Source organism: Pituophis catenifer, unplaced genomic scaffold (genome assembly GCF_029215685.1).
Source record: "Pituophis catenifer annectens isolate HBS135680 unplaced genomic scaffold, rPitCat1.0.hap2 SCAF_2, whole genome shotgun sequence".
NCBI lineage: Eukaryota > Metazoa > Chordata > Lepidosauria > Squamata > Colubridae > Pituophis > Pituophis catenifer.
In genome coordinates, this window is record NW_027256882.1 from 35,631,026 (window position 1) to 35,652,799 (window position 21,774).

General features: G+C 46.3%; 1 protein-coding gene across 1 annotated transcript; it reads right to left on the minus strand.

Moving 5' to 3' along the window:
• Positions 1-206: 206 nt before the first annotated feature.
• On the minus strand, positions 207-20,617 carry LOC139310095 (vomeronasal type-2 receptor 26-like). Its single transcript, XM_070934254.1, has 6 exons — positions 20,460-20,617; positions 18,700-18,988; positions 10,226-10,996; positions 4,034-4,261; positions 1,769-1,895; positions 207-1,105 (listed from the first exon to the last, which is right to left on the minus strand). The coding sequence occupies exons 1-6, from the start codon at positions 20,615-20,617 to the stop codon at positions 207-209; spliced, it is 2,472 nt and encodes an 823-aa protein (XP_070790355.1).
• Between the last annotated feature and the right edge of the window lie 1,157 nt (positions 20,618-21,774).

A 21,774-nucleotide genomic window follows, 5' to 3' on the forward strand; every position in this document is an offset into this window, starting at 1 on the left:
GTGCTCATCCAGAGCATTTGTAGCCCTCTTTGTGTGACTCATGTCCCATAGTCAGTGTATGAATGATAGCATTAATGTTGCTCTTTTGCCCGATTGGGACTGCGGAGTTGGAAGGTTGACGTTGGGATTAAATGGGGATTCTTAAAGAAATCAGCCCTCAGGAATTGGAGGAGAGAGTAGACAGGGTCATCCAATTGTAGCTCCTTCTAGTTTTTCATCATCAGATGCTCCTTGGTATTCATGTCAGGTCTCAGGATAATAATGAAGCATTTGGGGATAAAAATGCAGCCCATTAAACCAAGGCTGGAGGCCAGGATGGAGAAGATCTGCACTGCCACCATGTATTTCCCCTTGGTACTCAGGTAAGTGGGGACAAAGGAGATCCAAACACTGCAGAAAACCAGCATGCTGAAGGTGATCCACTTGGCTTCGTTGAAGGTCCCTGGGAGTTTTCTGGCTAGAAAAGCCACTATGAAGCAGATGGTAGCCAGAAAACCCATGTAGCCAAGGGCAGAGTAGAACATGGCTACTGAGCCTTCATTACACTGCAGGATGATCTGTCCTGGTTGGGAATGCAGGTCAGAGTCAGCAAATGGGGGAGCGTTTCCCAGCCATATAAGGCAGGTGACTATCTGAACTCCAGAGCAGGACAATACAATGGAATTGGACAGACTTTTCCCCAGCCGTTTCCTCATCCTGCTGCCTGGTTTTGTGGCCAGAAATGCCAGCACCACCATGACAGTCTTGGACAGTAAGGAAGACACGGCAACTGAGAAAACAGTGCTGAAGGTGGTTTGTCGAAGAAGGCAGGTCACTGTGTTGGGGCAGCCAATGAATAGAAGGGAGGTCAAAAATGAAAGCAGGAGGGAGATCAGAAGAATGTAGGTGAGGTCCCGGTTGTTGGCTTTGACCAAGGGAGTTTCTCGGTATTTAATGAAGATTCCCAGAACAAAGGCAGCAGTTATGGATAAGGCAATGGCAAAGAGAGCCAGGATGAGACCCAAATTTTCTTTATAGGACAAGTAAGTTATAACTTTAGGGATACATTGATCTCGCTTCTTGTTGGAATATTGATCATCTGGGCACTTTTCACAATGGGCTGCATCTGAAAAACATTATCAAGCATGTATTTTTTTCCTGGAGCTGTAGGATTATGACAAATGCAACTAAAGTCAATTACTAGTACAATACATAAAAATATTTTTATGTTATTTTCACACAGAAGAAGAAGTGTTAATCAAAATATTATTTTGCATGGAAATGGACAGACTGACCCTGGAACTTAAAGATAAGGATGAATCAGAGTATTATGAAATCTGGAACAAATTTTACTATTGGCTGGAAAGGAGGAGAAATGCTGGGATATAGGACTATTGATGAGTAAAATGTTTGGAAGTTTTTATGCTAATTTGTTATGATAGATATGACTGAATTAGATATTGAAATAATCTATATGGATGAAAGAATATACATATTTCAGATGTGATAATTAGTGTAAGTAAGTGTATTACTTATATGACAAAATTTGATGAAAATGTTTAAACCGGAGATGTCAAGCTATGTCCATTGTTTTTAACTTGTATTATAAATAAAAAACTTTTTATATATTAAAAAAAAGAAATGCATTTTTTTCTTGTTTTATAGAATTTTGCTAGGAAATGGATCTAAAATTAGAAGGAAAGAAAACAGTTTTAGAAAATCTTAGCCAGAAAAACAAGATTGAATATTGATTGTACCTTCAATTTCACCCCCCCCCCGAGTTACCTACCTTCTTGCACAGAAAATGTTCCTTCCATACACAGAGAACAGTCATAGCAGCAAATTGGTGCTCCCTCTCTCACAAGCTTGGCATATCCTGGGTAACAACTTTCTGAACATCTAGAAGAGGGCATCACCTAAGCATTAAAAAAAAAACCCAGTTAGAAGAGTTTATTTCAATTAACTGGATTCTGGAAGCTAAGAGGTACAGTATATTGTTCTGACCTAGGCTTCCCAATAGCATGAAAGAGACTCCTTGTCCCAACAAAAAACCCTTTTTATTAATTTACTGTGAATTCCTCTTATTCACATCCAGCAAAGACTTTCAAGGGAGAATTTACAGTCACAGACCTTATCTGCCTTGGAGAGCTGCCAGGCCGATATCTTTAAAACTTGGCAAGAAGTCTCGGAGAGTCATGAACCAATTAAGTGAACTAACTGTCTCCTGCAAACTCCACTCCCCTTTCGCTCCTCTTTATTCCCTATGGGAGGGGCCATTCACTGTCCACCTGTGGCTTTACTCCTGAGTCGACCCTTGTTTCTTAGCTGTTCCCTTCTCCTGGCAGCTCTGTGCATGGGCAGACTGGGAACAGGCTCCAGCTATTCCTCTGCCCCACTGATGTCTGACTCTGAAGGCAGCTGACAATTGTTAGACGGCCTTGGCCCCATCTCTGCCTCTAATGCAGAGCACTCATCAGAGCCTTCCCCAACTCCAGGACTGGCCCATGTTCCTCCCCATTCTTCTCACTGTCTGAGTCTGCCACCAGTTCTGCTGGCTGCTGGTGGGCCACAACATAAATGGAACAAACTTAGCCATGGTATAGTGTCATGGCAGTTACTGATGGAGACCTCAATCCCCCTTTCTTTCTAATTATTGGAGGTACCATCTAACATGGACCTTTATGGAAAAGAACTCTGATCATGAATGAATGAAATGATATGATAGGAATTCTCTTTATCAATCTCTATTTGCAATCCTAAAACATAGGTTTCCCCTGTCCAGTTGTTCAGATCAATAGAGGACAGTGCTCATCTCTATTTGTTAGCCCAGAGAGCAAACATTGTCCAAAGACGTTTCTGTGATCATGTGGCCAGCATGACTATACACAGGAGGTGCACCGAACGGTGTTACATTCCCACTGAAGTGGTACCTATTTATCTACTCACATTTGCATGCTTTCAAACTGCTGGGTGGGCAGGAGTTGAGGTAAATAACTGTAGCTCAGTGCTCACACCTGGGCTGAGCCATTGCATCCCCTTCCTGAAACATCCCCTTTGCCTTGTTGTTCCAAAAATGCACTTTCAAGAGGCAACAGGATGTTCTGGTTTTTCTTTTGAAGACGTTTCGCTTCTCATCCAAGAAGCTTCTTCAGCTCTGACTGGATGGTAGGGAATGCTGAAGAAGCGTCTCAGATGAGAAGCAAAACATCTTCAAAAGAAAAACCAGACGTCCAGTTGCCTCTTGAAAAAACACCTTTGGGACAACCGTGAGCTGGGTGACTGAGAATCTCCATAGATACTTTGCTTTATTCTTCATTCCGAAGGAAAATGGTTGCATTGCAAAAGATGTTTCTCCTTAAGGGAGGCTCCCCCACCTTTCTTTGGCATGAACCAGTTGTGGTATTCACTTACTTTCACTACCGTTTCGCAAATGTGAGCACACGCACCTTACATGCATGCGCCTGGCCTCAAAAATGTGCCTAAATACAGTAGGACGGCATAGAGCTGGGGTGAGTGGGCGGGCCCACCTGCAATTTCTGCAGCCGGTTCGGGCGAAGTGTTCTGAACCAGCTGAATACCACATCTGGCATGAACCCACCAGAATCTGGCTGCAAATGACTGTGTTTCTCCCCTAAAGCTGAACATTGTATTGTTGCATACAAATTATTCTTTTTAAGAAAAACTTCTCACATTTTTCCCAGATTCTCAACTTGACATTTTCTCTCACGCAATCCAATGAAACCTTTGAAACCTTTGGCTTTTTTAAAATTCAAAATAGGATTGTTTCATGGGCTAATAATTATGATATTATCTTCCAGTTTAATAATGTAGAATGGTAGAGGTCGTAACAATATTGATGGTGCGGCAGGTTCCAGCTTGTGATAAACTTCTGAAAACTCCCAAAAGATACATGATAGCTAATGAATTAATAGGGCTTTAGATTCCTGGATCTGGAGGTTATCCTCAATGTACTGAACGGGAATTTTTACTGAACAGAAAAGAGTGCATTATGTGGAGTTAAACCGAGGAGTAAAAATGAAGAAACATCAGCTACCTCGTTAAATGATGTTGGCCATTGGATGGCACCCTGATTGATGAAGACCTTGACTTCAGAGAGGGCTTCTCTTTCTACACTCCCAACTTTCACCCCAGCAGTTGACTTGTTGGGAAAAACTGTCCAGTGCATGATATCAAAGTCAGCAGCAGGAACTCCATTTTCATCCAAATAAACCCCATCCCTGGAAATGTTGTGAAGCTGGAAGTTTCTCATGAATTGATGAAGCTGCAAAGACAAAGACAATCACACGTGCCGCTTACAGGTTCTTATTTCAGCCTTTACTTGATGTTTTATGGCTATTATTCTGGATTTCAAGCGCTCTGAATAATTTAAACTCCTTGGCTCAGCACTTCAATTGAAAGAGGTTGATTGAGGATTTCATGGGAAGCTACTTTCTCTTTGTAGGGGATGTGGTGGCTCAGTGGCTAAGATGCTGAGCTTGTCGATTGAAACGTCAGTAGTTCAGTGGTTCAAATCCTTAGTGCCACATAATGGGGTGAGCTCCCGTGACTTGTCCCAGCTTCTGCCAACCTAGCAGATCGAAAGCACATAAAAAATGCAAGTAGAAACATAGGGACAAACTTTGGTGGGAAGGTAACAGCGTTCCATGCGCCTTTGGCATTTAGTCATGCCGGCCACATGACCACGGAGAGGTCTTCGGACAGCACTGGCTCTTTGGCTTTGAAACAGAGATGAGCATCGCCCCCTAGAGTCGGGAACGACTAGCATATATGTGCGAGGGGAACTTTTACCTTTACCTTTACTCTCCCTTTATTTCCAGGGAACATAGATCTTTTTCAGATACTGTGTGTCTTGCATTTTCTTAAAGCAACCACTAAGTTCTCCAACCAAGTCATTTTTTTTTATTTTACTTTAGATTTATATACCGCCCTTCTCCCTAGGGACTCAGGGCGGTGTACAGCCAAGTAAAAACACATAAATACATAATATATGATACATAAATTAAGAACAGATTAAAAGGAAATATCTCAATTTGGCTCAAAATTTAAAAAGACAAACAAATTTAAAATCATTTAAAATCATTTAAAAGGATTTGTTAGGCCAGCCCGGCTTGTTGAAAAAGGAAAGTTTTAAGGGAACGGTGGAAGGCACGAAGGTCTTGGATTCTCCTTATCTCTGGGGGCAGCTGATTCCAGAGGGTGGGAGCCCCCACAGAGAAGGCCCTCCCCCTGGGGGTCACCAGCCTGCATTGCTTGGCTGATAGCACCCAGAGGAGGCCCTCTCTGTGGGAGTGCTCGGGTCGATGGGAGGTCGTCGGTGGTAGAAGGCGGTCTCGAAGATAACTAGGTCCTATGCCATGGAGTGCTTTAAAGGTGGTAACCAACACCTTGAAGCATACCCGGAAGACCACTGGGAGCCAGTGCAGCTCGCGCAGGAGCGGTGTTATGCGGGAGCGCCATGCAGTTCCTGTAATTACCCACGCGGCCGCATTCTGGACCAGTTGGAGCCTCTGGGTGCTCCTCAAGGGGAACCCCATGTAGAGAGCATTGCAGTAGTCCAGTCGAGAGGTGATGAGGGCATGAGTGACTGTGCACATGGAAACCCGATCAAGAAAGGGCCGCAACTGGCGAATCAGCGAACCTGACAAAAGGTCCCCCTGGCAACAGCTGTCAGATGTTCCTCCAAGGACAGCTGTGTATCCAGGAGGACACCCAGATTGCGCGCCCTCTCCATGCAGGCCAAAGACTCGCCCCCGATAGTCAGCGATGGAGTCAGCTGACTATATTGGGATGCCGGGAACCACAGCCACTCGGTCTTGGAAGGGTTGAGCTTGAGCCTGTTCCTCCCCATCCAGATCCGTACAGCCTCCAGGCACTGGGCCATCACTTCAAGGGCATCACTGGGGTGGCCTGGGGTGGAGATGTACAGCTGGGTGTCATCAGCGTACTGGTGGTATCTCACCCCAAAGCCACGGATGATCTCGCCCAGCGGCTTCACATAAATGTTGAACAAAAGGGGCGAGAGGACCGACCCTTGCGGCACTCCACAGATGAGAGGCCTCGAGGCCTCTGCCCCCCTGTCAACACAAACTGCGACCGGTCGGAGAGAAAGGAGGAGAACCACCATAACATGGTGCCCCCCATCCCCAACTCTTCCAGCCGGTGCAGCATGATACCATGGTCGATGGTATCAAAAGCCGCTGAGAGAACTAATAGGACCAGAACAGAGGAGCAACCCCTGTCCCGAGCCCTCCAGAGATCATCAACCAACGCGACCAATGCCGTTTCCGTGCTGTGCCCAGGCCTGAAACCCGACTGGAACGGATCTAGATAGGACGTTTCCTCCACAAATTGTGGAAACTGTCGTGCCACCACACTCTCAACAACCTTCGCCACGACTTCCGGTTTGCTCTCCGTCGCTGCCAGACGGTCCCTCGGGACCGCCAGCCCCATCGCCTGTAAAGAGCCGCCTTTACAATGGAAAGGCGGCTCGAAAAACTCCATTTCCACAAGGAAATGTGAGATAGAGCAGGTGAGGGCAGGTAGAGCTCTCCGCGAAGCCCCCAGTGTTTTTTTTTTACTCTTGGGGGCGAGCGGATGAGGCTCCCTATTTCCCTCGCCGCTGCTCCGGGCTTTGGGAGACCTCTGCTTTTTTGCAGAGCCAGGCGACGAGAACAAGCCTTTTAAAGAAAATTAACAGATTAAGTAAAGAGGATGAGATCTGGATCTGTGACCCTAAATCGCAAGTATTTTTATTTACTTTATAAAAGATATTGAAGAAAGCAAAAAAGAATTTTTAAAATGGCGATTGCCGAAGCTTGAGCAGGGAAAGCTGAAAAGGGAAAGTCCTTCCGTTTCTTATTAAGCCACAAAGTAGCGGAATAAATACTCCTGGCTACAATTGAAGAAAAAGCTCCACTTTTGTGTTTTCTCTTTCCTGGAGATTTGATATTGATCTTGTTTGGAAAGAAGCTTTTTTTTTTCTTTGCTTTTCTTTTCTTTTCTAAAAGAGTTTGTCTGTGTGGAAATATGGCGTTTAGACTAACAAAGCCAGACAAACAAGCAGTGGGGGGGGGGATTCCCCCATTTACAAACTATATGAACAAGTTCTAAATCTACAGACTCAGAAAGCTGATTTTAATATAATTGAATTTCTCTTGGAGGAGATTGTAAGAAGGGATGAGATTGTGAACCAGAATTTTGAAAAATTTAAGCAGGAAATTAAAGAATTGGTGCAATTAAAGTTTGATACTTTGCAACGAAAGATTGCAAAAGTGACTAATGGTTTTTCAGAAATTGCTATGAAGTTGGATACAAATATCAATTTATTAGAGTCTAAAATGGAGGAAATTGAGGATAATTTGGACAATAAAATACAAAGAATTGAAAATGATTTGATAAACACTCAAGACAATAGCTTAGAAGAAAAACCTAAAATGGAAGCTGATCATAAGACTTGTAATGCAGAAAATATAAAACAACGGATTGAAAAAGAAGTTTTAATGATGCAACATAATTTCACAGAATATGCGATTAGACTGAGAGGATTACAGGAAAATAACAGAGATGACTTAAGGAAAATATCTTCTGAAATTCTGGCTGGGATCTTAAAGGTTCATCCTGAGGAAGTATTTTGTAGGATTGACAGAGTCTATAGAATAAATTCCTGGATTGCAAAGCAAAGGCAACTGCCTAGAGATGTGGTGATTTACTTTACAGATAAAGAAATAAGAAATAATATTGTGCAAAAATCTTTTAATTCTACTTTGCAACTGTTTGGAAGAAAGATTTGGATATATAAAGAGTTACCGCCTAAGATGTTATTGGAAAGAAAGAAATTTGGATTCCTGGTGACTGAGCTTAAAAAACAAAATATTTTATTTAGGTGGGATGTTCCAGTTGGTATAATATTGAGATATCAAGGAGAAAGATACCAATTAAATACTGTTGAAAAAGCGGAAGAATTTCATCAAAATTTTTTGAAAATGAGCTCAACATTTTTATGCACAACACAAGATAAGCAGAAGGAGTTGGAAATAAAGGGAAAATATTGAGCTACAGAGGCCTCTGTAGATGAATCGCCTTTGGATTCTTTAGATCCCTCAGTTGGATTACCTATAAATAAGAGAGAAGTGGCATTGGATTCTAATGTGATGACTCATCAAGTCACAGACAAGCATGGAAATCAATTAGTTGATACACAACTTATAGAAAAGAAATATGAATGGCAATCTAAGCCACAAAAGCAAAACCAACAAGATCAAGTCATAAATCAGAACGAAAACCGATTAGTTGATATACAACTCGTAGAAAGGAAATCAGGATGGAGATCAAACCCACAAAATGTCAAGAAAAAAAGAAATAGGTCTCACAAAAACAAAAATTTCTAAATTAGGCAACAGTGAAGCCAGTTATTTAAAAGATGACTGAATACATGAAAAGATAGTTGAGGCGAAGTATTGATTATCCTGAGGAGAGTGACAGACCTCTGCAATGCCGTAATTTTGGGATGTGAAAAGGGCCTTAAATTGTTGGATTGGAATTATCTATTTTGGATTTTTTTTTTTGGATAAATGTATTATGTTTATGCTGAGCTACATGGCAAGAGAGCTATGCTGGGGCATGCAGAAGATCTGGTTGTTACCCAATTATGACGGTGGGAATTAATAATCCTGAAGAAAGCCACTGCTACAGATATTATATGGAATACAATTATAATGTCACTCGGGTGGTTGTTTTCTTTTTTTATATACATGAAGATATTTATTACTGATGGGGGCAGATGATAACTGAGGATTTTGAACATTCTGTTGCAATCAGGATGTTATGTTACCCTAATATGGGTGATGGAGTTAACAATCCAGTGGAAAGACATCAAAGAAGATATTATATGGATTATAAATTTTAAATTACCGATATTATCTACATAAGGGAATTTTTTTTTTTTTTAGGGTGGGCAGAACAATAAAGTTATTAAGAATTGTTATGTATGAAAATTTTGTAGGGAAGTGGGTGGAGACAGGTTAGTTTACTGGTTGTTTAGTTTAAGAAAAGGGATGTTTAAGAGATATACTTATGGGAGTGGAGGAAATGGATAGATTATGAGCATAAAGACTATGAGAATAAATGTTAAATTAGGATTTATTATATAGTTTTATAGTCGAAGGCTGCTTTGAAATGTTATATTAATATATATAAAAGATTAAACATTAAATTAGGATTTATTATTTAGTCTAAAAGTGGAAGGTTGTTCTGAAATGTTATATTAATATATTATATTAATATACATAAATGGTTTGATTTAAGAGAAATATGTATGGGGAGGAGAAAAAGGGCAGATTATTGTTAAATGGGGTGTTATAATAATATTACTATGCTAAACCAGAAGTTATCATATAATCTTATAGTAGAATGTTATTTTGAAATGTATAGTAAAAGGGGGATATAATAACATTATTAGAATATTATTAGAAAGAAAGGGTCAGTATTTGGGGGATGGAGTAAGGGGATGGTAAAGTATCATATAATCTGTTATGAATTTGGATTTTATTGTGAAGAAGAGGTCACAGGGGGAGGGGTGGAGAGGGGGGGTTAGGGAGAGGGGGGGAGAAAAAAGGGGGAAAAATCTGTATTTGAAAAACTTTTTCAATAATAAAAAAAAAAAAAACTTCGCCACGAAGCGAAGGTTGGAGACAGGACGGTAGTTAGCCAATACTGCTGGGTCCAGGGAGGGCTTCTTGAGGAGAGGCCTCACCACCGCCTCTTTCAAGGCAGCGGGGAAGTGACCCTCACTCAGCGAAGCATTGATAATTCCCTGGAGCCAGCCTCGTGTGACCTCCCGGGAAGCCAGTACTAACCAGGAGGGACATGGGTCCAGTAAACATGTGGTTGCATTAAGTCTCCCCAAAATCCTGTCCATGTCATCCGGAGTCACAGAGTCAAACTCTTCCCAGATAACATTCTCAAGTCTATTCCTCGCCATCCTGCCCGGATCTACCCAGTCAGAGTCCAAATCCCGCCGGATCTGAGCGATTTTGTCATACAGATATCGTCCGAAATCCTCAGCCCTGCCCTCCAAGGGGTCCTCCCGCACTCCCGGTTGAAGCAGGGAGCGGGTCACTCTGAACAGGGCTGCCGGACGATTCTCTGATGACGCAATAAGAGCGGAAAAGTAATTAGACTTCGCCGCTTTTATCACCACTCGGTAGGCCTTAATATGTGACCTTACCAGTGTTCGATCAGATTCGGTGAAACTGGCTCTCCAACCGCTCTCCAGGCGTCTTTTCCGGTGCTTCATCTCCCTCAGCTCCTCAGTGAACCAAGGAGCCACGAGGGATCGACACCGGGTCAGAGGCCGCAAAGGCACGACTCGATCTAAGGCTCCGCTAGCGGCCCGATCCCAGGCCGCCACCAGGTCCCCGACCAAGTCATGTGCTAGAACCTCAGGAAATGGCCCAAGCTCCATCTGGAATCTATCAGAATCCTCTCTGCGCATGCTCCAAGATGGCGACCCGGGTCTAGGCTCGCCGTGATAGAGATGGGGTCTTGGCTTGCGAGGGTCTCCAGGGGGGTCGTTTGACCATCTGGGACCCCCTGCCCGGCAGGCGTTGCTTGTAGCCGGTTGACTGAGCGCTTTTGGGCTCTCTAAGGTGCCGAGAACAGCGTGGCACCGACGCTCCGACGAACAGCTGTTCCGAGGCCGCCACGAGAAGGGCGGCGTTTGTGATCTATGGGCGGCGGCGGCGGCGGCGGAGGAAATAGAAACGGCCGGCTTTCGGCTATGTCTGGATGGTTGGTGCGGCGGCTGTGGTGGGGACGCTGGCGTCGTCGCGGACTGCACCCCCCGCCCCCCCCCCGCGTCGGAGCAGTGGAGGTAGACGTCGGGGGGAAGGAAGCGGGCGTCAAAGGAGGTGAGGGCGAATGGAAGATGTGGCTGTTGGTGGTGCCCGCGATGATGCCAGCGCCTCCGCCGACGCCGTTGCAGCAGCTGTTGGGATGGCTGGAGTCGTGTAGCCGAGGAAGAACATGAGGGGGAGCCTCCATCTCTGAATTTTTTAAATCTTGGCAACTTCGGGCCGCCATGGGGCTCTGGGGTAATTCCCAAATTTTAGCTCCCATGGTGAGGCCTCCTTTATAGCCATCTTGGGGGGCTAGGACTGGGCACATAGGATGGTTAGAAGACCTGGAAGACTCGGGGGGGGTTAACGAGGGTGGAGGGGCTGTTGGAGCTATTGCACAGCCCTGGTTAACCCTCTTCCCCCCCCATCCTAGCTGGGCCATTATCAGGCCCTATGACTAACATGCTTGCCCTGCCAGTTATCTGCTTGATGGAGGTGGCTCCCACCTATTTCCCATCTATCCGCTTGCTTGTACTATCCATCTATACGCTACCTGTATAAATACTGTGGACAGCTTCTTTCTTCTGGAGACTTTGGACCTGGCTCTGTTTGTTATCTAGCACGCTGGCTGTATGAAAAAAATGGCAGCTTACAGGAGGACGAACGGAGCCGGTTTCTATCATTGTTTCACTATCGATGGGATGTACCATCTTCCCCATGGCGAGTTGTCCAACCATCGTGAGAGGCTGGTTGGACGATTACCCTCGAATTGGTTGGAACACTGGACTCCTCCACTGCCGTGAGAGGACAGTGGAGACTCTTCCGCTTATGGTCAACCTGCCTTTTTTCAGGACAATTTGGACTATCATGGAGCCCTGGGCCATACCTTATCACTACCTCAGAGCTTAGATGTACCGAAGGGCACAGCTTCTTGCATTGCGAGACTCCCCCCTCTCGCAAGCCTGGCCCTCTACGTTATCGAGGGCCTACCTCAATGACGGGTCTTGGGACCCAGAGAGGTGGCATGCGGCGAAGAGGGGGTTGAGGGGTTTTTTATGTAAATTTTTGGAAAAAATTTTAAGGGGTCCCAGGGGGGGGGGAGGTAAAACTGGAACTAGGGTAGTGGGTTTGGGGGATAACCCACCAAGGGGAAGGTCAGGCCTGGCCACTATATGCGGCGGGGGGGGGGGTGGGAGTTCCGGAGGAAATGGGGGGGGGGTCGAGCTTGTCCAGATTGTGTTTTTACCATCGGTACTGTGAGGGGGAGGGGTAGATATGGCGGGAGCAGGGGGCCATATCATGTTAAGGGAGCGCGCACCCGCTGTCTCCATGCGGTAGCGTGCTCCGGCCCCCAAGGCTCCACTCGTTCTCCAGGTTGCACAGACCCTCAGGGCCCGGGCCTTCGGCTGATGTTGTGCAATGCCAGGTCCGCAGTAAATAAAGCCCCCCTCATTTGTGATCTTGTTCTGGAGGGGGGAGTGGACCTGGCAGGGCTTACGGAGACCTGGTTGGGCCTGGAGGGAGGGGTCCCTCTGGTAGAAATGTGCCCACCAGGCTTCCACGCATTCCATCAACCGAGGTCTCAGGGGAGGGGCGGGGGAGTAGCGGTTATTATTAGAGAAGGTTTTAGGCCGAGGGAGGCCACTGTTCCTCAGACGGCCGGTTGTGAGACCCTCCTTGTGAAGTGGGGTCACGGGGTTCAGATGGGTTTGCTGATCACGTACCTGGCTCCCTGCCACGTGGCAGCAGCCCTGCCCGAGCTACTCAACGTTATCGCCGCGGTGGCGGTTGATACCCCCAGACTTATGGTCATGGGGGATTTCAACCTGCCGTCCGTGGGTGAGACGTCTGAGGTGGCTCGGGAGTTCATGGCTTCCATGACGGCTATGGATCTGACCCAGCTAATTCATGGCCCTACGCACATGGGGGGAAACACACTGGACTTGATTTTTGTCTCTGGACAGTGGCTGAGTGATCTCGAGATAGGGGACATAGCCATCGAGCCCTTGTCATGGTCGGATCACTCTCTCCTTCGCCTTGATCTTCGAACCGCTGCTCCCCGCCGCAGGGAGGCGGAACCGATAAGATGGTACCGCCCCAGGCGCCTGATGGAACCTGATAGGTTCCAGACGGAGCTTGGGCCAATGCCTGAGGTCCTGGCTCACGCCTCGACTGGAGACTTAGTGGCCGCCTGGGATAGGGCGGCCGCTGGAGCTCTGGATCGAGTCGTGCCTTTGCGGCCTCTGACCCGGCGCCGATCTCACCTGGCTCCTTGGTTTACCGAGGAGCTGAGGGAGATGAAGCGCCGGAAAAGACGCCTAGAGAGTAGTTGGAGGGCCAGTCGCACTGAATCTGACCGGACACTGGTAAGATCTCATATTAAGAATTACCTAGTGGCGATAAAAGCAGCAAAACGTACTCATCTTGCTGCTCTTATTGCGTCATCAGATAACCGCCCGGCCGCCCTGTTTAGGGTGACCCGCTCCCTGCTCCACCAGGAAGCGAGGGAGGACCCCTTGGAGGGAAGAGCCGAGGATTTTGTTCAGTATCTGTATGACAAAATCACTCAGATTCGGGAAGATCTGGACTCCGACTGGGTAGATCCAGTGGGGGTGACGGAGGCAGGTCCTGAGAATGTTATCTGGGATGAGTTTGACTCTGTGACCCCTGAGGACGTGGACAGGATTCTGGGTAGACTGAATGCGACCACATGTTTGTTGGACCCGTGCCCCTCCTGGTTAGTGCTGGCTTCCCGGGAGGTGACGCGAGGCTGGCTCCAGGGGATTATAAATGCTTCATTGAGTGAGGGTGTCTTTCCCGCCGCCTTGAAAGAGGCGGTGGTGAGACCTCTCCTCAAGAAGCCTTCCCTGGATCCGGCAATATTGGCTAATTATCGTCCAGTCTCCAACCTTCGCTTTGTTGCGAAGGTTGTCGAGAGTGTGGTGGCACGACAGTTTCCCCGGTACCTGGATGAAACGACGTATCTAGATCCGTTCCAGTCGGGCTTCAGGCCTGGGTACAGCACGGAAACGGCATTGGTCGCGTTGGTGGATGATCTCTGGAGGGCTCGGGACAGAGGTTGTTCCTCTGTCCTGGTCCTATTAGATCTCTCAGCGGCTTTTGATACCATCGACCATGGTATCATGCTGCACCGGTTGGAAGGGTTGGGGGTGGGAGGCACCGTACTGCGGTGGTTCTCCTCCTTTCTCTCTGACCGGTCGCAGTCTGTGTTGACAGGGGGGCAGAGGTCGACCCCGAGGCCCCTTATATGTGGGGTGCCACAAGGATCGGTCCTCTCGCCCCTTTTGTTCAACATTTATGTGAAGCCGCTGGGCGAGATCATCCGTGGTTTCGGGGTGGAGTACCATCAGTACGCTGACGACACCCAGCTGTACATCTCCACCCCAGACCACCCCAACGATGCCCTTGAAGTAATGTCCCGGTGCCTGGAGGCCGTACGGATCTGGATGGGGAGAAACAGGCTCAGACTCAACCCATCCAAGACCGAGTGGCTGTGGTTTCCGACGTCCCGATATAGTCAGCTGGTGCCATCGCTGACTATTGGGGGTGAAGCATTGGCCCCCACGGAGAGGGCTCGCAACTTGGGTGTCCTCCTGGATTCACGGCTGTCTTTAGAAGAGCATTTGACGGCCGTGACCGGGAGGATTTTTCATCAGGTTCGCCTGATCCGCCAGTTGCGTCCCTTTCTGGATCGGGACTCGTTACGCACGGTCACTCATGCCCTCGTCACCTCCCGTCTGGACTACTGTAACGCTCTCTACATGGGGCTCCCCTTGAGGAGCACTCGGAGGCTCCAACTGGCGCAGAGTGCAGCTGCGCGGGTGGTGATGGGAGCGACGTGGCGCTCCCATGTAACGCCCCTCCTGCGCGAGCTGCACTGGCTCCCGGTGGTCTTCCGAGTGCGCTTCAAGGTTTTGGTTATCACCTTTAGAGCGCTCCATGGCTTAGGACCTGGTTATCTACGGGACCGCCTGCTACCACCAATAGCCTCCCACCGACCAGTACGCTCCCATAGAGAGGGGCTCCTCCGGGTGCCGTCGGCCAAACAATGTCGACTGGCGGCCCCCAGGGGGAGAGCCTTCTCTGTGGGGGCACCTACTATCTGGAACGAGCTCCCCCCCGAGATACGGAGGATTCCGGATCTGCGTACCTTCCGTCGCACGCTTAAGACGTTCCTATTCCAGCAAGCCGGCCTGACCTAAACTTCTCCGCTTTTAAATGGGAATTTTAAATTTGGTTTTAAATTATTGGGGTTTTAAATATGGTTCAGCCAAATTTATTTAATTTGTTTTATCTCTATTTTAAATTTTGTATTTCCATGTTTTATTTTTATGGCTGTTCACCGCCCTGAGTCCTTCGGGAGTAGGGCGGTATATAAATTTAATAAATAATAATAATAATAATAATAATAATAATAATAATAATAATAATAATAATCAGAATCCATCAGGCGTCTGGGGCGGACCCATCATGTAGGCTCCGCCTCCCTGCGGCGGGGTGTAGCGGTTCAAAGATCTAGGTGAAGGAGTGAGTGGTCAGACCATGACAAGGTTTCCATGTCTATATCCCCTATAACAAGGCCACTCAACCACTGGCCAGAGACAAAAATCAAGTCCAGAGTGTGACCCCCCCTGTGGGTGGGGCCATGAACTAACTGGGTCAGGTCCATGGCCGTCATGGAAGCCATGAACTCCCGGGCCATCTCAGATGTCTCACCAACAGATGGCAGGTTGAAATCACCCACGACCATAAGCCTGGATGTATCAACTGCCACTGTGGCTATCATGTCGAGTAGCTCGGGCAGGGCCGTTGCCACACAGCAGGGAGCCAGGTACATGAGCAACAGGCCCATCTGAGCCCCATGACCCCATCTCACAAAGAGGGTTTCACATCCAGCAATCTGTGGCATAGTGGTCTCCCTCGGACCAAGACCTTCTTTAATAATAACCACCATCCCCCGCCCCTCCCCTGGGCCCTCGGCTGATGAAGCGCTCTGAAGCCCGATGGGACCCCTCCCTCCGGGCCCAACCAAGTCTCAGTAATAGCTGCCAGGTCCGCTCCCCCCTCCTGTATAAGATCATGGATGAGGGGGGGCCTTATTAACCACGGACCTGGCATTGCATAACATCAGCCGGAGGCCCAGGTCCTGAGTATCTAAGCCACCTAGTATCTGAATGGAGTCTTGGGGACCGGGGTGTGCAATTGCTCTCGAACAGCAAGTGCGCACCCCCAGGCACATGATGTGGCCCCCTACTCCCGCCATATCTGCCCCTCCCATTCACTGTGCTGATGGTAAATTCCTCCTTTGGATAGCCCACCAACCCTTCCCCAATCCCTCGACCTGCACCCTCCAAACCATTCCCTTGTGCCGGGCTCGGCTCCGACCTTAGTGGGTTACCCCCCTCAACCCCATTGGTCTTCCTCCCGGTTCCCCTTAAAAAATCATTAAAAACCCTAATTAAAAAACCCCTCAATCCCCGCTTTAAAACATGCCACCTCTCGGGACTCCAAAGCCCGTCCTTAAGGTAGGCCTTCGATAGGGTGGAAGGCCTCGCCGCGAGAGGGGGGCATCTCGCAGCGCAAGCAGATCTGCCGAGGTATAAGTCATTCAGATATGGTGGGAAAGAAAATATAAATGGAACTCTGGGTGTTAATGATAGTCATAGAGGTGAGAGATAAACAGTACAGATGGACATGGAAAAGCTAGGGCCCCATCACTCTCTCACAGTTATGGGGTGTCCAGGGCAAGTAGCAGCACAGGTGGGTGGCCACAGCCATTCTCTCACAGCGGCAAGATAACATAGGCCAACATTCTTTCCCTGTGGATGGAACCGCAGTCATTGTCCTGGACTCTCAGCTTCTCCTTCCAACCAGCAATCTCCCTTCCCCAAGGCCAAGGCCAAAAGGCGGGATTTGGGAGGTAGGAGTAAAACAGCCAGCAGCAAAAGGAGCTAAGGAAATTTTGGACTTGGACAACCTAGAACTACACCACCTATGGTCTGACCTAAGCATAGTATCTGCTACAATGTCCTACCTGTCAATGACTTCTTCAGCTTCAACCATAATAATACACAAGCACACAATAGATACAAACTCAAGGTAAATTGCTCCAAACTTGATTGCAGAAAATATGACTTCAGCAACAGAGTGGTCAATGCCTGGAATGCACTACCTGACTCTGTTGTTACATCCCCAAACCCCCATAACTTTAACCTTCAACTGTTTACCATGGACCTCACCCCATTCCTAAGAGGCATGTAAGGAGCATGCATAAGCGCACCAGCCACATTTATGTTTATACTTATACCTGTTATCTTTTACATGTTTGACAAACTAACTAACTAACCAACCAACCAACCAACCAACCAACCAACCAACCAACCAAACAACCAACCAACCAAACAAACAAACAAACAAGGTTAGCTATGACTCCTACAGCAGCCAATAGCTTGCCACAGGAACAGGAAGCTCAAATTCAAAGCCCAAGAGAGGGTATAAATATCTCTCTCTCCTTCTCCCTCTCCCTCTCCCTCTCTCCCCCATGTGCTCAATTGCCCAGGACCTCAAAACCATGTGGTGTTGTCCACCATTAAACCATCTTTTCGAATCAGCCTCCATGTTTCCAGTGTCTTTCCTCCCTCTTGGAACTGAACCCAGATGGACATTTCTTCCAACAATAAAATTTGGAGGTCTTTCTGTCTCTCTGTCTCTGTCTCTGTTTCTCTCTGTCTCTGTCTCTGTCTCCCCCTCCTTCCCTCCCTCTCTTGCAAAGTGAGCAACTAATGGTTGGAATATCTCAGCCCTCCCTACATCCAGTTTCATGCTGAGGAATTGAAAGGGGAATGTCAATGGAACTTTGAAAGAGAAGTCATACCTGCCATGGCTGTACAATCTGGGGTGACTGATTGTTTCCAATATGCATCCTCCTCTTACTCATTTGGAAGGAAGAGACAGCATTCAGGACCGAGGCCACAGCTTGTGTTGTTTTGGAAATACTGGAGCCATCCTCAGACAGGATTCTTGCAACTACATCACGGGGTGGAAATTCCTGGCTTACTTTTTCGGTGCATCTTTCCCAAACTTTCTTAGACAACACAGGTCTTGCATAGGAACACTGGAACGCTTTCTTCCCAAACTGTTCAGCAGTGAGGGCATATGAATCGTAGTTATAATATTGTGTCCTTCTCTTTGTCTGGGTGAGGAAGGAAAACAAAGCATGTTTGTGTTGGAGATCAACCCAATAGTAAAACATTCCTACGCTTGTATCTGACAAAGCAGTTGCAAACCACACTTTTCCTGCAACAAAGTTATTAGTTCTTTCAGCATGTTGTATTAATCCTGATGTCATTGCTGTGGCCTGAAAATCCAATTGACAAAGAATAATTTTGACTTGACGATTCATAAGAAAAAAGAGCATTTTTTTTCTTTCATGCACAAATATTTGCCCAAAAAGTAAATCAACATTTGTTGTTGGGACAGTTTCTGAGAGGACAATGCAAATCCCCGCTTTTGACAGCTAGCGTGGCCAAGCTTTTTTGAAAGTTTTCTCCTCTTTCATTGTTCTGAGAAAGAAGGCTGATCCACGTCCATCGGAAATGCAGGAGCAGCTGGACAATGGCTGAGTAAGGAGGTTCTTGTTTTGGGGTCATCCGATAGAAAAAAGGAAAATGGTGATTTTGCTCAGGAATGTGGCTGATAACACCGTAGTTGATCTAAGGTGAAAGAGAAGATATTGGTAGTTTGTTCCACTTTGAATGATCAAAGTGAAATGCTCCAATGTAAGCATGGCCTAGTGGTCTGAAAAATTTACAGCATAGAATGTAAGTTCAATTTAGCTGCATACCTGTGGAATTTTGTAGAGGCCCAAGAAAGTAGAAACTTGATCAAAGAGTTCGGAATCCGTCTCTTCAAGAACTGCCAGCAGGTTCTTTTGTCTTGCACAACTGTAGTTTGGGACATTCTCCTGCCCTGTAGACAGCAGATCCATCATGGCCTCATAGGTTATCCTTGCATTGAAAAAAGTCTGATAGATGCTGTAGCCCAGGGTGATATTGGGTAAGAGCCAAGGATTCTGGTTGATCTGATGAACAGCAAAGAAGAAGGGCAGGATATGGAAGAAGCTTGTCTTCATACTGCAACATAATAGATATCAAAAGATCATCATCTTCCATCTGGATTTTCTTCCTCATTTTATGAAAATCTGGCTTATTTAATATAGCTTTATATTTCTATATCATAATGTAGGAAATATAACGATGCTATAGAGCACTGCACACCAGAACAACAAGACCCAAGAACAGTTTTTTCCTGAACGCCATCACTCTGCTAAACAAATAAGTCCCTCAACACTGTCAAACTATTTACTAAGCCTTCTCATTTTTCCCACCACCCATCTCCTTCCACTTATGACTGTATGACTGTAACTTTGTTGCTTGTATCCTTACGATTTATATTGATATTGTTTCCTGATTGCTTATTTGTACCCTATGGCTATCATTAAGTGTTGTACCTTATGATTCTTGATGAACATATCTTTACTCTTATGTACACTGAGAGCATTTGCACCAAGACAAATTCCTTGTGCATCCAATCACACTTGGCCAATAAAAAATTCTACTCTACTCTACTCTACTCTACTCTACTCTACTCTACTCTACTCTACTCTACTCTACTCTACTCTACTCTACTCTACTCTATTCTATTCTATTCTATTCTATTCTATTCTATTCTATTCTATGAAATATTATCAGACACATAGTTAATTTTTTAAATTTATCCTTTTATTGGTTTTAAAGGATAAATTAAGAGAAGAGCAACCAGGATGATTAGGGGACTGGAGATTAAAACATATGAAGAACAGTTACAGGAATTGGACATGGCTAGTCTAGTGAAGAGAAGGACCAGGGGAGACATGATGGCAGTGTTCCAATATTTGAGGGGCTGCCACAGAGAGGAGGGAGTCAAACTATTCTCCAAAGCACCTGAAGGCCAGACAAGGAATAATGGATGGGAATTGATCAAAGAGAGATTCAACCTGGAAATGAGGAGGAACTTTCTGACAGTGAGAACAATCAACCCATGGAACAGCTGACCTTCAGAAGTTGTGGGAGCTTCATCACTGGAAGCTTTCAAGAAGAGACTGGACTGCCATCTGTCAAAAATAGTGTAGGGTCTGCTTGGGCAAGGGGCTGGACTCGATGACCTACAAGGTCCCTTCAAACTCTGTTAATCTGTTCAAAACACCATTATTACATCAACCTGGCTTCCCCAGGTTGGACTTTGCTTGTCAGAAGGTGATCACACGACCCTAGGACATTGCAATGGTCATAAATATGAAACAGTTGCCAAGCACCTGAATTTTGATCACATGATCATGGGGTTGCTGCAAAGGTCATAATTGAAAAATGGCCCTAAATCACATTTTTCAGTGACGTTGTAACTTCAAACAATCATTAAACAAACTATTGCAAGTCAAGGACTACCTGTAATGACCTGCCTTTCTCAACGTAAGGAGCTGGGAAAAGGAAATCATTCCTTAAAAAAAGACCCTGCAGTGGGTAAAATTAACCCCCTCTCCCAAATCCAGTACATATTGACAATTACCTTTTCAATCTGTTGGTTGGCGACTTGGAGAAATCATAAGGGTAAAGTTGAGAAAATATTTTAGATGTTATTCCAGTGAGCTGGTAGTCCCCTGGCTTGTAGTAATGAAAACCCTTATTTTCTTCTTTTGCCAGCTTCAATGGACATTTCACCAGCATCGTGGCATGAGGAAATTGGGATAGGAGCAGAAGCAGCAATAGCTGCTTTTCTGAAAGCAACATTTGATGTAGTGTGGATCTCTGTATGGAGATCCTTCTCAGAGTAATTCTGCTGGCACAGAGTTGAATCTTAGAGCTCACAAAAGAGCACGACTGTAATGAAGATGGTCCAGTTTGGCTCCAGATTTGGACGAGGAAACTGGAATCTTCCACTAGCACAACCCCAGCCTAATTCTCCTATGCCCTCTGCTCTCAGAAAGAGCAGGAGTAGTTTCAGATCATATGTCCAGGATTTCTATATCCTGTTTTTGTCACATTACTTTAAAAGACAAGGTGGTAGTGAAAATCTCATATACGATTCCCCCCCCCATAGAATAAATAACCGTGATTTTAATAATTAGAAGGGGAATTGGGAATGATTGTTGCAACAGAGGTGCGTTGTTGAAAAACAAGAGTTTTGCATCACTCAAGGGCATAGATCTAGTTCAAGAGTTTGGAAGGGAACAATTTATGGAAGTTTGATTGCCTTTTACCCATGGAACATTGTCATGGTAAATGCCTAACTGTATTGCCACTCTGGGCACCTGGCTCTGCAGGGGTTAACTAATCACATATCCCATCACTCCCATAGCCACTCCTTACCTCCTGGCCCCTCCTCCTGGGTATAATAGCTCTCACCACGTGGCACTCCAGTTGTTCCAGATGTATACCTGAAAGAGAAAGGTACAAGGTCAGTGACCTCTGGTGCCACAGGGCCTAGGATTCACCCAGGCCTGCAATAAAGAAATTCAATTGAAAACTAGAATTTGTCTTTTGAGTTATTGGGCTAGATCCATCATTGAACAATATGGTAGCAGAGGATGGTTGCCCATAACTCCAAATGATGACTGAACCCAGCATCTGCCCTGAGGAGACCAACCGAGTACAGACAAGAGCACTCACCAAGAAGATGGCTGAGCTACTTGCATCCAAGGGCACCACCATGGAGGAAACAGCAGCTGAGAGCGAGCAGGACTCCAGCCTGGACTCACAATCAGAAGAGGAGGGGTCTCCTGAAAAGACCACCACCCTGGAAGAAAAAACAGCACAGAAAATGAACAAACTTACACTCTCCATCCTGAGACTGATGGAGGCAAGCAACGACAAGGAAAACCTCA